Raw genomic sequence first — 25018 nt, forward strand, 5'->3', positions numbered from 1 at the left:
TGTACGGGTAGGGGGAGAGAGGTCACTTGCATTAAGGAGAAAATAATTATGACACAAATAAATTGGAATTTATTTCTTAGAATTCTTGGAATAAAACAAATTTTTTCCATTCATGATGTAAAATATTATCCACATCCAAAGAAGGAACTATGGAGTCCAAATAAAGATTAGAATGCGCACGTGCACGCACACACATATGTTCATTCTCTTTTTGCATCACTCTCATGACTTTTCCAATTTTTCCTCTATCACTCATCTGTATCCGCGACGACTGCATTTAGCACCCAGAGTATATTAAAATCAGCCGAGTCAGAATAAGGGAAAATCCTTGATCTTTATTCTTTGTGGAGGTGAAGGAGAAATGGCTATATGAAGTGAGAGCAATCACAACAGAATCTGGCCAGCAGTGCCTCTGGCTCTCTCACTCCACCCACCAAATCGTCTACACAGTCTCCTATACAACACATCAAATTTGCACAGAGGGGGGCCATTCTTTCTCCAAGCATATATTAATAGAGTATTGTCCAATTAGCCTCAAGTGCTAAGAGGGACCTCAGTGCAACAAGAGCTTCAAAAGCTTCAGCCCATTACATGTATCTTTAACTCTTTCAAAAGTTCTAATTTTGCTTTCCAATTAGCATTTTCTTTTGAGGTGTTGATTATAGCTGTTTTTATGTTCTTAATTTCTTTTGAGTTTGTTTTGGTCTTACCTGCCAGTATTATAGCTTTTAATTGTCAGGATATTTTATTGTTATTATTGTTTGCTCGTATTCCTAGCCTATTTCTTGATTTCAAATTTTATAATAAAGTTGAACTTTACTCTTCTTGGGGAGGGGAAGTACTTATTCCCAAACTTTCAGGCTTTTTCATGTTACTGTTAAGTGCTAATTCTGGAGGTATATGAGATTTTGGTGCTTCCAAGTGGTGTAATTTGTCCCTCAGTCTGTGCTCTGGTCTTTATCCAGGAAAGAATCCTGTTCCCCTGAAGCTACAAGTTGTAGCATTCCCCTTGGCCTTGAATCTGTGACCAGGTCTCTTGATTTCCTGCAGGTGCTAGAGCTACTTTTTGCTTTGAAATTGTTCTGAAATCTGCCCTTCTCAACCAAAAGCTGAAAAAAGGAGGAAAAAAGATTACATATAATCCTCTACTTATCTAGTTGGGGAAATTTTGTATCAGCTTTTCTCCACTAATAAACATCCTTCTCCCACTCATCTATAAACTCCTGTTTTATTTTATTTTGAGAGGGGGTGGACTTTTTTCTGGTTTTAATTTGTGGAGAATTGTATGTCATGGAAAGTCATGGGAATGAGTAAGTTTAGCTCTTTTTCAATGAACCAGAAAGGTGACCAAAATGACACAATAGTATATCTTGCCTTTCTGTCTACGTTGAAAGTAGTGATAGAAAGCTAGATGAAGTATAATGTTATATATATCCTCTGAAATGTGAAAGAGAAAATTAAGCTGTTTAAGATATTTAGGTACTGGTTTTCTAGCAAATAATATAATACATGATCTGTAGTAAGCACTTATATTGATTATTGGTCAACTAGTTGAAATTGCTTAAAAAAAATCATTCTCATATTAAATTGAAAAGTTTTTGTACAAACAAAACAAATGCAGACAAGATTAGAAGGGAAACAATAAACTGGGAAAACATTTTTACAATCAAAGGTTCTGATAAAGGCCTCATTTCCAAAATATAGAGAGAATTGACTCTAATTTATAAGAAATCAAACCATTCTCCAATTGATAAATGGTCAAAGGATATGAACAGACAATTCTCAGACAAAGAAATTGAAACTATTTATAGACATATGAAAATATGCTCCAAATCATTATTAATCAGAGAAGTGCAAATTAAGACAACTCTGAGACACCACTACACACCTGTCAGATTGGCTAGAGTGACAGGGAAAGATAATGTGGAATGTTGGAGGGGATGTGGGAAAACAAGGACACTGATACATTGTTGGTGGAATTGTGAACACATCCAGCCATTTTGGAAGCAATTTGGAACTATGCTCAAAAAGTTATCAAACTGTGCATACCCTTTGATCCAGCAGTGTTTCTACTGGGCTTATACCCCAAAGAGATACTAAAGAAGAGAAAGGGACCTGTGTGTGCCAAAATATTTGTGGCAGCCCTGTTTGTAGTGGCTAGAAGCTGGAAAATGAATGGATGCCCATCAATTGGAGAATGGTTGAGTAAATTGTAGTATATGAATGTTATGGAATATTATTGTTCTGTAAGGAATGACCAGCAGGATGAATACAGAGAGGACTGGCAAGACTTACATGAACTGATGCTAAGTGAAATGAGCAGAACCAGGAGATCATTATATACCTCAACAACGATATTGTATGAGGATGTATTCTGATGGAAGTGGATTTCTTCGATAAAGAGAGCTAATTCAGTTTCAATTGATCAAAGATGGGCAGAAGCAGCTACACCCAAAGAAAGAACCCTGGGAAATGAGTATAAACTGCTTGCATTTTTGTTTTTCTTCCCAGGTTATTTATACCTTCTGAATTCAATTCTCCCTGTGCAACAAGAAAACTGTTTTTCTTGCCATCTGGGGGAGGGGGTGGAGGGAGGGAGGGGAAAAATCGGAACAGAAGCGAGTGCAAGGGATAATGTTGTAAAAAATTACCCTGGCATGGGTTCTATCAATAAAAAGTTATTAAAAAAAAAAAAACATTCACTGCTGAATGGGATTGATGAGATGAAGTATTAGAAAGTCAAACATTTTGATCTCTGGTATATTATTACTTCAACAAACCAAAAATAGCCAAATCTAATGAATAGAAAGAATGTGATTGACTAATGCTATCAATAGTAGAGTAAGGCATCTGTTTCTGAGGGAAAAATTATGGATGTTTGCACTTTGGTTTTAATTCATATAGCAGTGTGTGGGATGGGTGCTAGACCCCTTTTCCCAAATTAACTAAGCAGAGACATCTTCTGATAAAAAGAGAAAGCATTTATTTAATCCTGAAGGGAAGGGCCCAGACAAGCACCTGGGAGTCATCCCAATTCCTAACATGTGCTCCTAAACCTGGCCAGCAGGAAGTAGAACAGCCCGTTAAATAAGAAAAAAACCCAAGCCTTTTTATTGGATAGACCAAAAGGATGTAACCATCCATAACCAATGGTCACCAATGTTGTCTGCATCCCATAGGTCACATCACTTCCTATAACTTCCTGTCACTTCTTGGAACTTCACTATCTTCCTGCATCTCAAGGTTTAAGGCTGGGAATAGGGAACATGTGACTTTCTAATAAATCACTAAAATAACCCAGCAGTAAATTTAATTATATTATAATCTAAAAACTCATCAATGCTATATTTTCACCCTTACTTAATATATATATTTTTTATTTTAGCCTATGTTAATAAAACAAAAAATAACACTTTTAATATTTACATAGGATTTTTTATCTACGAACAATATCCCATGAACTTATTCGATGTGGAATTAATTCCTGAAAGTTTTTTTTTTTAAATTTAGAATCAAATAATCAGTGTTGTAAGAGTAGCAAACATATTTAATATGTTCTTTATTACATTAGTACATACTACTATAGATTTTTATGTATTTGAAATTTTAGTCTAATTTTTTTTTTCTTCACTGAAAGAGACAGCTAAGGATTATTTTCCAAAATATAATTGTTTGATTATGCAATCTTATTAAGAACTCACATTTTATTTGGAAAAAGTATTGATTTCTTTTTTGGTTCAATACTGTTAAGTGAACTCAATCTCACTGTTAAGTTTTCCACCTGATTATGCTACATGTTAAATATAATTGAAGTGGATATTATAGTTTCTCTATGCTTCAGTGTATTTTACAGACAATCCTGCTGAAGGATTTATTTAACATTTTACATGAAATTAGATTAAACACTAAAGATGAATTATAAGACTTCCTTCAATTTCTGTAGCTTTTCTAGGACCATATGAATATGTGTCCATTATGTTGAAAAATTGATCTTTATACTTATAGCTACATATCTGATAACTATATCAACAGCAGTCATGGACTCCACTTTATATAAGTGGTAAGAAATATTTCTTGGATATTATTCTGACATATTGGTTTGAATATTATCAGTCAATAAGAATTTAATATGTTGTGGAATGCCCCACTATGCTATGCTTTGGAGATACAAAGACAAAAATGAAATAACATAAATATCTACATATCTGTACATATGCCCAAATATTATAAATAGGCATATTTATATATGCATATATATTATAATTACAAAGTAACTTTAGAGGTGAAGACTGTAGCAGTGGGGAGGGCTATAAAAGGCCTCCTATAGAAAGTTGTTTTTGAGCTGACTCTTGATGTAAAACAGAGATTCCAAGAGGTAGAAGTGAAGAAAAAAACATTTCAGGCAAAAGGGACAGAAAATGCAAAGTTATGGAATTAAGGACATTCATATGTAAGGAACTGAAAGCAGACTAGTATGAATAGACCATAGAATATCTTGAAAGGAATATAATGTAAGAAGTCTGGAAAGGTAGGAAGGGACCAGGTTGTAAACAGTTGAGGAGCATAATATTTGGTTGGATAGAGATAATAGGGAATCAGTGGAGTTTTCTGAGATATAGGGGGAAGGGAGGTGACATTGTCAGATTTTGATTTTTGTAAAAATCACTTTGGTATTTGTTTGAAAGATGATTTTAAGTGGGAAAGCCTGGTGGCCAGAAAATCAATTCATATTACAATAGTTCATCTAAGAAGTAATGAATATACTATTAGCTTTATTTTTCAGGAGAAAGTAATTTGTATTAGTTTCTTATTATTTCTACTGACATAACATTTTTGCGTTTTAGGAATACAAGACTGCTTGCAGTTAATTGCTGATGGTACAAGTCCCATGATACAAAGAGGTAACAATAATGAATCATATTTTGCCCCATTTAGACACTGTATTAAAGGATGATAGATGTCTAATGTTATTCTGAATTATAAATCAAACAACATAGCTGTCTAAAAACTAGCATGTCTAATACTTGCATGATGGATCTTAAAATTCCTCCTATAGTGGACCTCTTCCCCCAACTCTTTTCTTACTTGGGTTAACCATACCCAATTTCTTAATTTATTTCTAATATGAAATAATTTGAAAGTTTTTGTTGAATCTGTGGATTCTTCTCTAGATATTTTCTAGACATTTCTTTCTCTAGACAGCTTATCAATATTCTTCCTAAAATGGATTACCCAGAATTGAATTTAATACTTCATATGTAATTTGACTCTAAATCATATAGAATAATTCTATCCTGAGCAGTCTGGTTCTGTTAATTTAGCTAATTTTTTAAAACTTCCATATCCAGTAGGAAGTTTGAATAAAAAGACTATAATTGGTGTCCTATAGATTCTTATTTCTTGTGACATTTGTAAAATACTAATTTAAATGAATAAGGTGACCATGAGCAATATATTGAATATATAATATACTTAAGGCAACAGAAATGTAACGGTATTATAATTTTATATAAAGAACTATAGCTAGGCCTTTTGGGAAATAAAACAAACTCAGGGAATATTGATAACAAATCATTTTTCTTTCCTTTTGTAAGAATCTCATTAGCCTTCTGGTTTGTTATTTAAATAACATAATAGTATTCCTAATTGAGGGTTACTAAAACTAATATGATGCTGTGATGGAAAGGACATTAATGTTGTTCCACTATAACAATCCTTTTGTTTTACAGAAGAGGAAGCAAAAGTTAAGAAAAATGGCTTGTCAAGTTTGTGTAGCTATATTAAGTGATAGAATTAACATTTAAATCTATTGGTTGTTTTTAAGTCGAGGTTTCTTTAATTTATTGATCATTAGGCATGGGGCTATTTCTTCCATAGTCATAAATATCAAAATGGGTTTATGATGTCATATATATATGGCCATACACCCAATGATGCAGAACAAATGACATGTTTTGAAAGTATGTTTACTTAACAATATAATGGGAAGGTTATTCAGTAAAGATACAGTGTTAGTTTTTTTTTAAAGCAAATTATAATATTTTAAAAATGTTTAACTTGAAAAAAATTTGAGTCCCAAATGATCTCTTTTCCTCACTCACTGAGAATGAAAGCAATATGATATGTTTGTAAATATGAAATCAAGAAAACATCTTCTTATTAATCATGTTATTAAAAAGTGAGAAAAATAAAGAAAGAAGACTATACTTTAATTTGAACTCAGAGTTCATCAATTTTTCCTCTAAAAGTGGATTGCAATTTTTATCATGAGTCCTTACTAATTGTCTTGGATCTTTATTTTGCTGAGGATAGCTAATTCATTCACAATTGATCATTGTGTAATATTATTTTTACTGCATACAATGATCTCCTCATTCGATTGCTTCACTTTGCATTAGTTCAAATAGATATTTCCAGGTTTTTCTGAAATCATCCCCTTTGTCATTTCTTATAATACAATAGTGTTTCATTATAACTTGTTCAGCCATTCCCCAACTGATGGGTATCTTCTCAATTTCCAAGTCTTTGTTACTATTAAAAAAATTGCAAATTTTTTGAACATATAGATAGATCATTTTTCCTTTTCTTTTATCTTTTTAGGTTACAAACTTAGTATTGATATGAGGTCAAGGAGTATGCAAAGTTTTTTGAGCATAGTTTCAAATTGTTTTCCAGAATGGTTGGACCAATTCACAACTCTACTAACAGCTCATTAGTGTAGCCATTTTCCCAAATCTCCTTCAATATCTGGCATTTTTGATAGTTGTGAGGTTGGTACTTCAAAGTTGTTTTAATTTGCATTTCTCTAATAAAATGTGATTTAGAACATTTTTATGACTATTAAAAGATAATTTTAAATTTTATTCAAAATTGCCTGTTCATATCCTTTGACCATTTATCAAATGGAGAATGCCTCTTATTTTTTTTTTTATAAATGGGATGAAAATTGGAGAAAAGAGGACTTCATCTGAGAAATTTGCAGTAAAATTTTTTTATACTACTTTGTTATCTGTGGTACCATTTATCAAAAATATATTTTTCCTATTTGTATCCCTTTATTAGATCTGTTTTTGCTTTTTCTTTGAGATTATAATTGATAATAAAAAACCTTTTTTCCTTCATTTAAACGCAATAGATTCTACTCCAGCTTATTATTTTAACTCTGGTGAAACTCTGTCTCTTTCTTTTTAAAGTGTATTAACATATTGTTGGATTCTGTTTTCTTTCCCTCCCTTTTTATCATTTTTTTCTGGATATATATGTATATTAATTTTTTAAAAAAAACAATGTACATTTCTTTATGAATCATGTTGGGAGAGAAAAATCAGTACAAAAGGAAAAAAAAAATGGGAGAGGAAAAAAAAAAGCAGAAAAAAGAAAAAAAGCCTTGCATTCAAACTCCATAGTTCTCTCTTTGGATGCAGATGGCATTTTCTGTCTGGAGTATATTGGAATTGTCTTGGATCATTGAATTGTTGAGAAGAAACAAGTCTTTCATAGTTGATCATTGCACAACCTTGCTGTTACTGTGTATGTGTATTCCTGATTCTACTTGTTTCACTTAGCATCAGCTCATATAAATCTTTTCAGATCTTTCTAAAGTCAACTTGTTCATTTTTAAATAGAGTCCATTAATTCCATATAGTATAATTTATCCAGTCATTCCCCAATTGATAGTCATCTACTCATTTTCTAATTCTTTGCCACCACAAAAAGAGCTGCTACAAACATTTTTGTACATATGGGTCCTTTTTCCTCCTTTATGATTTCCTTGGGATATAGAACAGTAGTGGTAGTAGTGATAGATCAAAAGATATGCACATTGCTCTATAGAATGATTGGATCATTTCATAATTCAACCAACAATGCATAAGTGTCCCAGTTTTCCCACACCCCCTCCAACATTTATCATTATTTTTTCCTGTCATCTTAGCTGATCTGAGAAGTGTGACGTGGTACATCAGAGTTGTTTTAATTTCTCTAAGCAACAGTGATTTAGAGCATTTTATCATTTGACCATAGATAGTTTTAATTTCATCCTGAAAATTGTTCATATATTTTAATAATTTACTACTGAGGGGAATGATTTGTATTCTTATAAATTTAGTTCTTTAGAAATGAAGCCTCTATCAGAAACACTGGCTATAAAATTTTTTTCCCAGCTTTGTACTTCCCTTTTTAATCTTGTTTGGGTTGGTTTTGTTTGTGCAAAAACTTTTTAATTTAATGTAATCAAAGTGGTCCATTTGCATTTCATAATGTTCTTTTAGTTCTTCTTTGGCCATAAATTCCTCCCTTCTCCAAAGATCCGACAAATGAACTACCCTTGCTCTCTTAATTTGTTTATTTATACTCAAATCATATACCTATTTTGGCCTTATTTTGGTATGGGGTGTGAAAAATAGGTCTATGGCGAATTTTTGACCTTTCTTTTCTAGTTTTTCTAGCAAGTTTTGTAAAACAGTGAATTCTTATTCCAGAACCTGGAGTTTGAAGGTTTATAAAATACTAAATTATTATAGTCATTGATTATTGTGTCATGTGTATCTAACCTATTCCATTGATCCACCACTTTGTTTCTTAGCCAGTACCAAATGGTTTTGATGACTGCTGCTTTATAATAAAGTTTTAGGTCTGGTACTTCTAGGCCACAATTTTTAAAAAGTAATTCCCTTGAAATCTTGACTTTTTATTTTCACATAAATTTTATTTTTTTTACTGGCTCTAGAAAATAGTTTTTTGGACATTTGATTGGTATGACATTGAACAAATAGAACAATTTAGGTAGAATTATCATTTTTATTACATTAGCTCAACCTACCTAGGAGCAATTGATAATTTTCCAATTGTTTAGCTCAGACTTTATTTGTGGGAGAAGTGTTTTGTAATTGTGTTCATATGGTTCCTGGGTTTGTTTTGGGGGTAGATACCCAAATATTTTATCTTATCCACAGGTTATTTTAAATGGAATTTCTCTATCTCTTGTTACTGGCCTTTGTTAGTAATATATAGAAATGTTGCTTATTTGTGTGAGTTTATTTTACATCTTGCAACTTTGCTAAAGCTTTGTTTCAAATAGTTTTTGGATACTTCTTTAAGATTCTCTAAGTATATCATCTTATGATCTGCAAAGAGTGATAATTTTGTTTCCTCATTACCTATCTAATTCCTTTATTTTTTTTCTTTTTTTATTGCTAAAGCTAACATTTTAAAAACAATATTGAATAGTAATGGTGATAGTGGATAATCTTTTTTCATCTCTGATTTTATTGGGAATGTTTTTCATTTGATCCCCATTACATATGATACTTGCTGATGGTTTTAGATAGATGCCGTTGATCATTTTCAAGAAAAACTCCTTTTATTCCTATGCTCTCTAGTATTTTTAATAGAAATGTGGGCTATATTTTGTCAAATAATTTTTCTGCATCTATTGAAGTTATCATATGATTTGTTATTTTTCTTATTAATATGGTCAATTATGGTAATAGTTTTCCTGATATTGAACCAGCCCTGCATTCCTGATATACATTCTACTTGGTCATAACGTATTATCCTATTGATGAGTTGCTGTAATCTCTTTGCTAATATTTTGTTTAAAATGTTTGTATCAATATTCATCAGGGAGACTGGTCTATAATTTTCTTTCTCTGTTTTGGCTCTGGTTGGGTATCAGTACCATATTCATGTCAGGATTACTTTATCAATTTTTCCAAATACTTTGCACAGTATTTGAATTGTTTTTTGTTTGTTTGTTTGTTTTTTATTTTGTTTTTTAATTTTTGGTAGAATTTGGTAGAATTCATTTGTAAATCCATCTGGCCCTGAAGATTTTTTTCTTAGGGAGTTGGTTGATGGCTTGTTCAATTTCTTTTTCTAAAATGGGACTTATTTAAGTAATTTATTTTTTCTTCTGTTAATCTAAACAATTTATATTTTTGTAAATATTCATCCATTTAATTTAGATTGTTAGATTTGCTAACATACAGTTGGGCAAAATAGTCCCAAATGATTGCTTTACTTTCTTTTTCATTGGTGGTAAATTCATCCTTTTCATTTCTGATGCTGGTAATTTTTTTCCTTTCCTTTTTTCTAACCAAATTAACCAGAGGTTTATCTATTTTGTTGCTTTTTTTCATAAAATAAACTTTTAATTGTATTAATTAGTTCAATAGTTTTCTTAATTTCAATTTTATTAATCTCTCTTTGAGTTTCAGTATTTGTAATTTGATATTTAATTAGAGGTTTTTTATTTGTTCTTTTTCTAGCTTTTTTCATTGTATACGCAAGTCATTGATCTCCTCTTTCTGTATTTTATTCATATAACTATTTAGATGATATAAAATTTTCCCCAATAACTTCTTTGGCTGCATCCTATAGGTTTTGGTGTGTTGTCTCATTATTGTCATTTTCTTAAATGAAATTATTGATTGTTCCTATGATTTGTTGTTTAACTACCTTATTCTTTACAATTAGATTATTTAATTTCCAATAGGCTTTTAATCTATCTTTCCTAGCCCTTTATTGAATATAATTTTTATTGCATCATGGTCTTAAAAGGAAGCTTTTACTATTTTTATCTTTCTGCATTTGATTGTGAGGTTTTTATTTTCTAATAAATGACCAATTTTTGTGTAGGTGTCATATACAGCTGGGGAAAGGGTGTGTTCTTTTCTGATCTTATTTATTTTTCTCCAGAGATCTATCATATGTAAGTTTTCTAGCATTCTGTCAACCTCTCCCTAGTTTCTTTCTTGTTTATTTTGTGTTTAGATTTGTCTAATTCTGAGACGGGAGGTTAAGGTCCCCTAGTAATATAGTTTGGTTGTCTATTTCTTCCTGTAACTAGCTTATTATCTTCTCTTAGAATTTGGATACTCTACCACTTGGTGCATATACATTTAGTATCAATACTACTTCATTATCTATGGTACCCTTTAATAAGATGTAGTGTTTTTTTTTTTCCCCTCTTATTTCTTTTAATTAGATCTATTTCTTATTTTTGCTTTATCTGAGATCAGAATTGCTATCCCTGCTTTTTTTTTTTTTTTTACTTCAGCTGAAGCATAATAAATTCTACTCCAGCCTTTTAACCTTATTCTGTAGTATCTCTCTGTTCCAAATGTGTTACTTGTAAACAACATGTTGTAGGATTCTAACTTTTAATCCAGTCTGCTATCTGCTTCTATTTTATGGGAGAGTTTATTCCATTCACATTTATAGTTATGATTGCCAGCTCTGTATTTCCTTTTATCCTATTTTCTTCCCTCTATATACTTTTGTCCTCTCTTTTCACCCTGTCCTTCCTTACTAATATTTTGTTCTAACCCTCCCTGCCCTCTTTCTGCCCTCCCTTCTATTACCCCTCCTCCCTTCTCTAATCCCTCTCTCCTGGTGTTTTTGCCCTACCTTTTATTCAGCCCCTCCCTTTTCATTCCCTTCTCTCCCCTCTTATTTCTTTATAGGGTAAGAGAAATTATAAATATATACATATACATATACATATATACATATGTATGGATGGACATATTTTTCCTGGTTTACCTTCTATTCTTCTCTTGAGTCCTTATTTGAAGAGCAAATTTACTATTTAGTTCTGTTTTTATTTTTTCAGTAGGAATGATTGAAAGTCTCTTACTTCATTAAGGATCCATCTCCTTTCCTGAAAGATGATGGTCAGTCTTGCCTGGGTAGTTTATTCTTTGCTTCTTTAATGTGGAAGCTGCTAAATCTTGCTTGATTCTGACTGCAACTCTGCAGAATTGTTTCTTCCTGGCTGCTTACAATATTTTATCCTTGATTTGGGAGCTCTATGAAGTTGACTATTATATTCCTGGGAGGTTTCAATTTGGGATCTCTTTTAGGAGTAAATTAATGGATTCTTCAATATTTTTTTGTGTCCTTTGAACCTAAGATATCAGGGCAGTTTTTTTTTTTTTTGTTTTTTTTTTTTTTTTTTTTTTTTTTTTTTTTTTAATTTCTTGAAATGTGATGTACAAACTCTTCAGATTTTTAGGTAGTCCAATATTTTTTAAATTCTCTCTCCTAAAACTATTTTCCAAGTAAGCTGTTTTTCCAATGAAATATTTCACTTTTAAAAAATCATTTTGACTTTATATTATTGTTTCTTGATGTCTCATGGAGTCATTAGCTTTCAACTGCTCAATTAATTTTTAAGGAATTATTTTCTAATTTGTCCTCTACCATACTTACCTCTTTCTTTAACTCTTCTAGGAATTCTTATTGGGCCTTTCTCCTGAATTTTTTTTTCTTTGAGCCTTTGGGTTATAGCTGTTTTCATATTGTTGTTTTCTTCTGAATTTATATCTTGGTCTTCCCTGCCTCCATACTAAGTTTTTATTGTCAAGTTCTTTTTGTTTGTTGCTCAATATTCCATGCTATCTCTTGATTCTAGAGTTAGAATTGGGTTCTACTCACCTGGGGTTGGGGAGGCACTGTTCCAAGCATGAGTTTTTTTTTCTTTTTCTTTGTCGTCATGGTTGTTTTCCTGCTGCTTTCAGGCTAATTTGGGGGGTCTCCAAGTTTTCAGTGCTTTCCAGAAGGTATGATACACGCAAAGACGTGATCATTGCTCTCCTTGTCTGTACTCTCATTTTTATCCAGGAAGGGCCTTGTTCCCTTTCAGCCACAAGTGCTGGTGCTACTCTTATTCTTAGGATTGGGACCAAGTTCTGCATTGTCTTGTGACTGACCACAAGGGCTGAACTGCAACCCAGTACTGCAACCCAGAACTACAGAATGAACAGTAGAGTTACCAAACATCACCAGATCCTACATCCAGTACCAACAAAGGGTTCATTGTTATCTCTTTCTCAACCTTGCCCCCATCCCAATCTCTGGATTGAGAGTTCTTGAAGCTGTTGCCACTACTATTGCAGCTACCTCAAAGACCCATCACTTGTGTGGCTGCAATTGCCAGATCATAGACTTCTTTTGCCTAAATTGTCTTAATTTGGGTAAATTTCTCATACTCATCTTTTGTTGAATCTATTGTTCCAGAATTTTTTTTTGAAGTATTTAAAAGATGTTGGGTTTTGAAGAGTAATATTAGGGGTTTGATAAGAAGAAAGAAATAACTAAGCAAAAAAAAGTCAGGGGATATGAGAAAAACTAAAAGAATGCAGTGCCTTTGAAACCAAAGGAAAATATATCCCAAGAGAGGAAACAGCAGTGTTTTAAGTTCTAAGCACTTTAGGCAGTGTTTGAGATGTTGTTCAAATTGCAAGGGGATGGTGAGGGAGAACAGACTTCAGATTTGTCTACTTTTCAACTAATCTAGATGTGATAGAGACAGAATATAGAGTGGTAGCTTAATGTGGTAGAAGAATTAAAAAAAAATTTTTAGGATGAAGGAAATCTAAATAGATTTGTGGACAGATAGAAAAGAATAGCTTTAAAGTGTGATACTGAAGAAACATGAGAAGAGATGATTAATGAAGTAAAGTCCCCAAAGGAATCCAGAGGGGATGAGAACATATATATAAGTGGAGAAGTTAACACTGACAAGAAATACTTTATCCTCTAAGAAGGAAGATAAAGAGAATGAGTAATCATATTGAGGTTTTAGGCATAGAAGAAGCTTGTCAAAAGAATGGACTTCAAATTGTCTTAACCTAAGTGAAATAGTAGAGTGGGTAATTTTCAATAAGTGTAAGGCCTGGAGGTGTTGAAGAAGGAAATAGTTGGAAATAATCATTATGGAGCATAAGGACAGCTGAATAGAACTGCTGACCAACAATAAAGGCCCAATTTAAGTTATACATATTTATCCTGGGTGAAGTCAGATTTATTTTGTGACTTTCTCCAGCAATGCTAGAAAATGGAAGAGGAGATGGTTGGGTGAGTAGATACCTACAAGCTAAGAAAGAGCTGGAACCTTTTGTGTATTGATGAGGTCCAATCAAAAAAGAATAATTGCGTTTCCCAATGCTGCTAGAGCCATTTGGTTAATTTTCAATCCTGGGTACTTTTCTGTTTTATAGTTCTTCTTATGTCATTCCTGGGCTGCCTTAGAGATGCTATAGAAATGTGAAACACAGAAATCTCATTTTAGTCTTACTAGAAATAATTATGTTGAGAAGATCCCAGCAATTATGAAAAAACTCACTTACCACCCTGAGTACTTCAGCATCCATCACCACCCTCTCAGCTCCTTTAACTCACAGTACAGAAAAATCAGGGCTGCAATTAATAATCACACAATCTTAAAGGAAATTATTTCTTTTAATAAAAATAGTACAATAGAAAGCAAAATAAATTTGTCAAGATCAAAAATTAACAAAGCAGAATCATCCCTTTATTGACTGGGAGCATAAAAAAAGCTATGGATATGAGAGTAGAAATCAGATTTTGACTCCAGTATTGTGGCAATTTGCATCAGTTTTGTCTGGCATCTGGGTGGGGTGTTCCAGGCAGCAGTAATTTCATTTTCCCTTGTTTGTTCTGGCAGTGGCATTAATTCAAGTCCATTCAGGGAACTAGCTTCTTCCTCTTCACTAATGATTACACTGCTGACATTACTAACACTCACTCTCTCTCTCTCTCTCTCTCTCTCTCTTTCTCTCTCTCTCTCTCTCTCTCTCTTTCTCTCTTTCTTCAGGTACCTTGTTCATTTTTTATCTCTCACAAGCTTTTTTTTCTGCACAGTCCTTTAGGATGAGAAAGACAGATAGAGAGATGAAAAGACATAGAGACACTAAAATAGAGACATTTAGACTTACAAAAATACACAGCAAGAGAGACAGAGATCCAGACTTATTAAAAAGGCAGAGAAAAACAGAGCCAGAAAGTCAGAGATCAGAGATGGACAAAGATGGGGAGAGGAGAAGAGGGAAAGGGTAGGAAGGAAAAGGAAGGAAAAGGGGAGAAGAGGAGAGGGAAGGGGAGGGGAGGGGAGAGATTCTGATTGGTCACACCTTTTACTCACTCCCTCAGTCCTGACACACAGGCTTCTGAAAAAGAATAGCAGAAGTTCAAAAAAATAAGGGATTTCAAGAAATAGAACTATAGAAAGCATATGAAGCCAGGTTGAAGCTAGAATTTGTTTTGGTTTTGGTGATAATGGTGTTGTTGCTCAAAAATTATTATTTTTTTAAATTAAAGCTTTTATTTTCAAAATATATACATGGATAATTTTCAACATTCATCCCTACAAAATCTTGTCTTCTAAATTTTTCCCTTCCTTCCCTTCCCCGAGATGGCAAGTAATCCAATATATGTTAAACATGTGCATTCTTCTATACACATTTCCACAAATATCATGCTGCACAAGAAAAATCAGATCAAAAAGAAAAAAACAGCAAAAAGACTTAAAGAAAACACTATGTTGTGATCCACACTCAGTTCCCACAATCCTCTCTCTGGGTGTAGATGGCTCTTTTCATCACAAGAATTGTCCTGAATCATCTCATTGTTGAAGAGAGCAGTGTCCATCAGAATTGATTGTTTACTGTTGTCATATATAATGATCTCCTGGTTCTGCTCATTTCACTTAGCATCAGTTCATGTCATTCTCTCCATGCCTCTTTGAAATCATCCTGCTGATTGTTTCTTATAGAACAATAATATCCCCTACCATTCATATACCATAACTTTATTCAGCCATTTTCCAACTGATGAACATCCACTCAGTTTCCAGTTTCTTGCCACTACAAAAATGGCTACCACAAACATTTTTGCAGATGTGGGTTACTTTCCCTCCTTCAAGACCTCTTTGTGTTACAAGCTCGGTAGAAATGCTGCTGGATCACAGTTTGATAGCCTTTTGGACATAGTTGCAAATAGCTCTCCATAGTGGTTGAGTCAGTTTACAACTGCACCAACAATGTATCAATGTCCCACTTTTTCCACATCCTCTCTAACATTTGTCATTATCTTTTCCTGTCATCTTAGTCAGTCTGAGAGGTGTGTAGTGATACCTCAGAGTTGGCTTAATTTGTATTTCTCTTAACAATAAGTGATTTAGAGCACCTTCAAAAATAATTCTTTGTCTCCACACAAATAAAGTCAGACTTAAATAATTGGAAAAATATTAAGTGCTCTTGGATCAGCCGAGCGAACATAATAAAGATGACAATAGTCCCTAAACTAATCTATTTATTTAGTGCTATACCAATCAGACTTCCAAGAAAATATTTTATTGATCTAGAAAAAATTACAACAAAATTCATATGGAACAATAAAAAGTCGAGAATCTCAAGGGAATTAATGAAAAAAAAATCAAATGAAAGTGGCCTACCTGTACCTGATCTAAAATTATATTATAAAGCAGCAGTCACCAAAACCATTTGGTATTGGCTAAGAAATAGATTAGTGGATCAGTGGAAAAGGCTAGGTTCACAAGACAGAATAGTCAACTATAGCAATCTAGTGTTTGACAAACCCAAAGCCCCTAACTTCTGGGAAAAGAATTCATTATTTGATAAAAACTGCTGGGATAATTGGAAATTAGTATGGCAGAAATTAGGCATGGACCCACACTTAACACCATATACCAAGATAAGATCAAAATGGGTCTATGACTTAGGCATAAAGAACGAGATTATAAATAAATTAGAGGAACATAGAATAGTTTATCTCTCAGACTTGTGGAGGAGAAAGAAATTTGTGACCAAAGATGAACTAGAGACCATTACTGATCACAAAATAGAAAATTTTGATTACATCAAATTAAAAAGCCTTTGTACAAATAAAACTAATGCAAACAAGATTAGAAGGGAAGCAACAAACTGGGAAAACATTTTCACAGTTAAAGGTTCTGATAAAGGCCTCATTTCCAAAATATACAGAGAACTGACTCAAATTTATAAGAAATCAAGCCATTCTCCAATTGATAAATGGTCAAAGGATATGAACAGACAATTTTCAGAGGATGAAATTGAAACTATTACCACTCATATGAAAGAGTGTTCCAAATCATTATTGATCAGAGAAATGCAAATTAAGACAACTCTGAGATACCACTACACACCTGTCAGATTGGCTAAGATGACTGGAAAAAATAATGATGAATGTTGGAGGGGATGCGGGAAAACTGGGACACTAATGCATTGTTGGTGGAGTTGTGAACGAATCCAACCATTCTGGAGAGCAATCTGGAATTATGCCCAAAAAATTATCAAATTGTGCATACCCTTTGATCCAGCAGTGTTTCTATTGGGCTTATATCCCAAAGAAATACTAAAGAAGGGAAAGGGACCTGTATGTGCCAAAATGTTTGTGGCAGCCCTGTTTGTGGTGGCTAGAAACTGGAAAATGAATGGATGCCCATCAATTGGAGAATGGCTGGGTAAATTGTGGTATATGAATGTTATGGAATATTATTGTTCTGTAAGAAATGACAGCAGGATGAATACAGAGAGGACTGGCGAGACTTACATGAACTGATGCTAAGTGAAATGAGCAGAACCAGGAGATCATTATACACTTCGACAACGATATTGTATGAGGACATATTTTGATGGAAGTGGATTTCTTTGACAAAGAGACCTGAGTTTCAATTGATAAATGACGGACAAAAGCAGCTACACCCAAAGAAAGAACACTGGGAAACGAATGTGAACTATCTGCATTTTTGTTTTTCTTCCCGGGGTTATTTATACCTTCTGAATCCAATTCTCCCTATGCAACAAGAGAACTGTTCGGTTCTGCAAACATATATTGTATCTAGGATATACTGCAACATATCCAACATATAAAGGACTGCTTGCCATCTAGGAGAGGGGGTGGAGGGAGGGAGGGAAAAAAAAATCGGAACAGAAATGAGTGTCAATATAAAGTAATTATTAAATAAAAATTAAAAAAAATAATTCTTTGAAATCAATTTATATTGTCATTATTTGTGACTTTGTCATGAAGAAATCTTTTTAAAAAATCATTCCCCCTGAACTTCAACATTCTTATGTTTGCAAATTGAAGATTTTATTGCAAAGTGCTAAATAAAACCAAGCTTTCCTGAAGAATAAGCCTTAGGTCATATGTACACCATCTGAATGTAAAAAAGTCTGGCATAGAAGATGCAATTCTGGACAAAGAGTCAAGAAGACTTATAGGTTCAAATCCTACCTCTGATATTAATTAAATATTTGATCATGGAAACTTTTGTTAATCTCTATGACCATCAGTTTCTTCTTCTGAAAAATAATGAAAATGATACCTGTGGAACCTAATTTATAGGGTAGTTCAAGGCTCAAATGAAATAATGTATATAAAGTACTTTGCAAATGTTAACGTGAAATATGTGTCATTTATTAATATCTGTGAGATACCTAATTCAAGAGGGAAAAATGCACATTGTAACAGAAAGAAAGCCAAGTTTAATTTTTGTTTTCTCTAGGGAAAAATTCTTACTGAGTTGATTTATGAGTTTTTGTTTTTCTAAAGTGATTAAAAATATTTGCCATCTTGACTCTGGATTTTCAAAGATGTAAAAGTTGATTTTCCTTACAAAACTTTCATCCATTTAATTATGATATGAATAACCAAGGAATTTTTTTAAAAAGAACACTTGCTCTTTGCTCTGTATTTCTGACAACAGATGTATGCAACATTTAACTGGAAGCAAAAACAAACTTCTCAGAACTAAATAAAACCACAAAAATATATTCATGTCAAATTCTAGCTTTAAACAAGTTGGAAACTTTTTGAAATTGTTGAAAAAAGTCACCACATTTGTCAAGATAATCTTTGGCAGTTCAGTTCACATGGGAGATACATGAAGGAAGGATTTGTAGGACTTGGAACAAATGATATGTTGACCAACTGTCAGTGAAGGCTTTATTTAATTTTTCTACAGTAAATAGGGACTCACTTTTGATGATATCTGGCACCTTTTCCACTTGGTCTCTTACAACATTGCATCAATAAAATCATTAACTGAGATTAAGGATGCCCTCAAATTCAGCAGGACAGAGTAGAACTAATTGGTTCACATGAGATAGGATTCTTGACTTTGCAACTGTGCTGTATACTATTACAATAAATGACTGGAGTGACCCAAGTATCCAAGTATTAGAACATCATATGGGAAATAATTGTGAGAGTTTTGTTATATCTTGATTCTCATAAAGTCATTAGCTTCCATTTGCTCAATTCTAATTTTTAAGGAATTATATTTTCTCAGTGAGCTGTTATACATCCTTTTCCATTTGACCAACTTTGCTTTTTAAGGCATTCTTCTCCTCATTAGCTTTTTATATTTCCTTTTACACCACTCTCAATTCTTTTCTTAATTTTTCCTCTCTCTCTCTCTTATTTGATTTTCAAAATCCCTTTTGAGTTCTTCCATTGCCTGAGCCCAATTTTTATTTTTCTTGGAGGCTTTGGATGTGATTTTGTTTTCTTCTTCTGAGTGTGTTTTGATTTTCCTTGTCACCATAGTAAATTTCTGTGGTATGAATCTTTTTTTGTTTTAATTGTCTGCTCATTTTCCTAGCCTATTACTCAGCTTTTAACTCTTTGTTAAGAAACGGCTCTTTTTCCAGGGTGAAAGGTGCATTGTCCCAAGCTTGCTTCAGAGGTTTTGTTCAGCTCTTTTTAGAGATTCTTCTAAAGACCTGACCATAGGCACTCTTTCCTGCCCTGAAATTATTAGGAGTGCCCTACCGCATTGTAGTTGTAAGATCTAGTGTGCTAAAGCTTCAGATTTCATTGAGGCTGGGACTAGGGATGGGGCTGGGTTTGGGATCCATGCTGCACGGACTCTAGTTCCACAGACCTTTTCTGCTTACCTTCTAAATCGCCTTTAGTGTCTCTGGATTAATGATCTGGAAACCACCAGCACTGCCACTGAATCAGGGATTTATAGCCCGTTCTTACTTTGCTGGTATGAGGCTGGGGGCTGGGGCAGGACGAGGGCCTATAATGGAACTATATGCTGGATACCTACTCTTGTAGTGTGCTTTCTTGAGCCCCCAAGTTGGGGTGCCAAAATGTACTATGCTTTCTAGAGCTCCAGTGCTGGGATGCCGAAATATAACGTGCGGACCAGCCCAAATGCTTGGTTTTAGTGGAGGAATGATGAAGCAGGAGACCCATAAGTATGGTCAAAGACTTATTTCAAGTCCTCTTAGCCCCTAAATACCTTAGTACAATTATATCATTATAGCATACTGTGCAAGTGCTAACTATAAGCACCCTGCTATTAATATGTAATTGCCTCTTTTTACTTTAATTTTCCCTTGCTTCAAAAGTAGAACAAAGGTGGTCATGCTCCCCTGACTTCTCAGGAAGGGTCAGACACCCCAAGAGGAGATGAGAGCCAAACCAGACATTGTCAACTGGGTCCTTTTGGGCTGAAGGGTTTTATACCTCACCAAGAGTTACCTCACTATTTATTGCTCTCTACATACCCTGGTACCACAAATCTTTCCTGATGTTCTTAGTTTTCTTCAGATGAAAAATGGTCTTTTTGGATGTTCTGATGCTCTAAGATTTGTTTAGAGTTATTATTTAAAGGAATTTGGAGCAGTTTAGAGTGAGGTTTAATGAGAATTCCTGCCTTTATTCTGCATCTTGGCTCCACCTCTCCCAATTTTCTTGCATATTATTAGGAACAAAAATGCTTACAGTACCTGCTTCAAAGCATTGTAATATAGTCAAGTACTTTATAATTCAAAGTTATTATTTTTGCATATTAAATTGACACTACTGACTTATCTATTTGTTAAGTACTTAATGATTAGAGAAAACTGAGATAGGTACTGGAGCAGATATGAAGTGAGGCAGTGAGCATGAAATAATGAAGAAAATACTAGAATTAATTCGAATCCTACACAGGGACTTGCTCACTGTATGACCATGCACAAATCATTTATTTTAATAATTTTTAATGTAGCATTATATTAAGTTGCTCAGATCTTTCTGCCTCTAAGTCTTAACTCTCTATCCACTGTGCCACATAGAGGTGGTAGTTTAAACTATGGAAACAAAAGTGTATTCTAAAGTGAGACAAGGAATTAGGAGATTACTTTGAATAATAGTCAGATTAAGAGGTCAGGAAGAAAGGAAGCAGAGAAGAAACAGAATCAATGGTTAGAGAGTTTAGAAAAGAATCAGGAAAACATACTTTCTCTGAAGTTGGGGGAGTGGAGATCACCTACTTATAGGGAATGCTTAATAATGTTATATACTGAAGAAAGGACAAGAAGAGTAGGGGCTGGAAGAAGACAATAATATTTTATAATTAGCAGTGAACTTTTGTCAAGAAGTTGCAAATTATGTTGAGGGTGGGAAGGTCAGATTGGAAGTAGATGAAGAAAGTTGATGGTAAGGAAATAGAAGCATTTAATCTTTCCTTCCTCAGAATGTTAGTAGAATAGAGTAAGAAGAAATGAAATAGTATTTGGATGCTAGAAATATCAAGGAAATATTTTGTTTATTTCTTCAAATAATAGAGAAACAAATGTTTGGGGGAAAATCTGAAGATTCGGTGGCAAAGATAACAGGATCTAGCACTGGAAAAAATTTTTGAGATTTTTTTTTTTTTTTTTTGTACATCTCCCTCTTTCTGTAGCTCAGATCAGAAATTAAATGACTTGTCCAAAGTCACATAGCTGGTGAATAGCAAAGCTGGTGGTTTAACTCAGGTCCTTTTGACTATAAATCTAGTATTTTTTTTTTCACTTTTCCATAATAAAGAGGAAAACTGAAGGTGTATGAGAAAGGGTAACAATTGCTGGAGAAAATAAATAGGAAAATTGCCTTCACAGCATAATAGTCATAGGAAATTTGTAAATAAGATTATATAATTTGCAAACAGACATTTAGGGGAAATCCCAGAATTATATTTCTCCACGCTACACCCTATTTATGTGACGCAATAATGTCTAATAAGAAACAGAAGTCCTTTAAATTCAGAGTTGTGAAACATCTGCAGTAAGGAGAAGTAATACAATTTTGATGATGATAATAATAATAACTTTGATAAGTTAGGAACAACAATCACTACAAAATAAAAAATCTCTATCTAAGAATAGTAATCTCCATTAAGACATTTCCTACTTGGTTTTAGTCACCTTGCTTTGTACAATAATATTTTATTTATAATAGAACTGTCTCTGGTTTGGGAGGGATTTCATCAGTTCCTAACCATACCAGATTAAAAAAAACAAAAATTTCTCTACATCATCTCTGACAAGTTGTTATCCAGCCTTTGCTAGAAGGCCTCTGTTGATAGGAAAGTACTGCCTATCAAGCAAATCCAATTCACTTTTGATTCAATGATTACATTTTTCCTTATATTGAACTCACATCTGCGCTTCATCTTTTTATTCATTGTGCATTGTTCTTTTCTCAAGAGCCAAGAAGAACAAAGCAAATGATTCTTCTTACATAATTACTTTTCTTTATAAGAGCTTTATTAGGAAGCACTCACAACAATACCTGTGAATGCTTACTAATAAAGCTCTTATAATTGGTACCATGCATTTCTAGATTTTTTGGATTTTTGTCTTTGTGTTCCAAAGGTCCTCCAGAAAAGATCCTCAGAAAAGCTTCAAAGTCAGCCATTCCATTATAGGATAATGTTTTCTCCTGTTGGATTACATGCAACTTTGCTGAATGTAAGCCTATATCTTAGAACCTGTAATTCTTACTATAATTAGTATTAGAACTGCTTCTTTCTAGATGCTTTCAGTACTTTTTTCCTTTTCTTTGAAATGGGAGACCTGGGGCTGTGTCATTCCTGGGCTTAGTTCTTCTGGGATTCTTTTCAGAAGATGATCCATGGATTTTAAAAATTCTTACTTAGTTTTCTAATTTTAATAGATTGGGACAGTTTTCATTTAAAATTCCCTAAAATAATTTCCCTATTTAAAAGAAAAAACATCATGATCTTTAGGGGATACAATGATCCTGTAATGCTGGAAAAACTGAGGCAAGGCAGAGATGAGGGGTTTTAATATTTTAAGAGTGGAGAGTAGGACTGGTTGCCATAACCAGAGCTAGCCAACTGCATGGGACTCTTGTCTCAAAGCAGCCAATGACAAGCAGGGGATTCCAGAGACTCTTGTAGGGCTCCAGCTATCAGGGAAACAAAGGCAAGGAGGTAGGTGGGGAGAGCACTAGTGAGCAGAACCTCCAGGAATGACCATAACTTTTAAATTCTGACAGGTTGGGTGTGAAGAAGGAAGGATCATAAATTCTGATAAGTTGGGAGGGAAGAAGCTGTCTGAGCCAGAAAGATGCCCAAACTTTTAAGATAAGCCAGCTCAAGTTTTATGATTCCTCGGAATGCCAGAGTAGCCAGGACTCCACAGCCCTAATTATCTCAGTCCTAATGGCCAAAAAGGGGAGGATTGTCACCAGGGAAACTGAGGCAGAACAATTCAGGGAAACAGAGGCAGAACAATTCAGGAAAACTGAAGCATAGCAATTTTTAAATTACTTTTCCTTGACTTTTCCCCCAGGTCTTTTATTTTTTTAACATCAGATATCAGATTTTCAGTCTTTTTTGTTTTAGTACTTCTTGCTGTCTCATTGAATGGTCAATTTTTATTTGGTTTATTCTAATTCTCAGCAATTTTGTTTTTTGTGTAATGATTACCATTTTCTGATCAAAGTTTTTTGTTCTTCTGATTCTTTTTTTTTTCAGAGTTTTTGGTGTGTGTTAGTGTGTCTGTGTGTGTGTATCTCTCTGTGTGTAATTAATCTCTTTCTTTTTTTATTATTAAAGCTCTTTATTTTCAAAACATATATATGGATAATTCTTCAATATTAATCCTTGCAAAACCTTGAGTTCCAATTTCCCCTTTCCCCTCACTCCCTTCCCTATATATGTTAAACATGGTAGAAATCTATGTTAAATCCAATATATGCATACATATTTATACAATTATCTTGCTGTACAAGAAAAATCACATCAAACCAGAAAAAAAAATAGAAAGAAAATAAATGCAAGCAAACAACAACAAAAAGAGTGAATTTTTTTTTTTTTTTTTTTTTTTTTTTTGTGAACTATACTCAGTTCCCACAGTCCTATTTCTGGGGGTAGATGGCTCTTTTCATCATATGGTCATTGGAACTGGTCTGAATCATCTCATTGTTGAAGACAGCCACGTCCATCAGAATTAATCATTGCATAATCTTGTTGTATAGTGATCTCCTGGTTCTGCTCACTTCACTTAGCATTGAAGCAGGAGGGAAACTGTTCCCTTTACTGAAGCTGTGTTCCCTTTAAGATTATCATTCTGAAGCTCTGTTCCCTTTAAGATTATCACTCTGAGATTGTGTCTCCTTTTCTGATCTCAGAGATCAGGATCTCCCAGGCTCCAAGGAGTCTAGAGACAGAGTCCATATTCCCAAGATGAGAGAAATAACACTATTCAGAGGCAAATAAACTCCCATAGAAATTCTAAATTCACATTCAATTGAAAAATCTTGGTCTGATTAGCTGGGGCCCAGCCTCCACCAAGATGCACATATTACAGCTTCCCCCAGCTAAGCTCCTTGCAAAAGGCCTAAGCAACTTGCTAGGACCCTTTTTGCCTGCTGAGCATTCTCAGCATAAAATTCCATTTTCCAATAGAACTCTGCCACTATAAAAGTCAGTCTCTTACCAAACTGATTTCTATCCAACAATAAACTTTCATTTTGCAATTAATAATTCGGGAATAAGTGAATAATTTCACTTTTAAACCTGCTGCCAATTATAGGGAATTTTTAACAACTCTCTTATTGCCACTAACCTCATCATCACCTGGAATTGAGGGGATTCAAACCTCATCAGCATCAGTTCATGTAAGTCTCTCCAAGCCTCTCCAAAATCATCCTGCTGAAATCGTTTTTTACAGAACAATAATATTCCATAACATTCATATACCATACCTTATTCAGCCATTCTCCAACTGATGGGCATCCACTCATTTTTCAGTTTCTTGCCATCAGTTCTTTAAAGCATTCTTGTAATCCTTGTGGAAAATTCCATTTTATTCTTTGAGTTTGGTATTGTTGTAGAATTATATTTGCATTCAAAAAATACTGATTGAGGATTTTTTTTTTT

General features: G+C 33.6%; 1 protein-coding gene across 1 annotated transcript in view; it reads left to right on the plus strand.

Moving 5' to 3' along the window:
- The window catches only part of TNFSF13B (TNF superfamily member 13b), a 58606-nt gene that overhangs the window by 10451 nt on the left and 23137 nt on the right, over positions 1–25018 (plus strand). The window contains exon 3 of the mRNA XM_051984177.1: positions 4845–4901. Within this exon, the coding sequence (XP_051840137.1) occupies positions 4845–4901 (57 nt within the window). The remainder of the gene's footprint in view (positions 1–4844; positions 4902–25018) is intronic.

Source organism: Antechinus flavipes, chromosome 3, assembly GCF_016432865.1.
Source record: "Antechinus flavipes isolate AdamAnt ecotype Samford, QLD, Australia chromosome 3, AdamAnt_v2, whole genome shotgun sequence".
Lineage (NCBI taxonomy): Eukaryota > Metazoa > Chordata > Mammalia > Dasyuromorphia > Dasyuridae > Antechinus > Antechinus flavipes.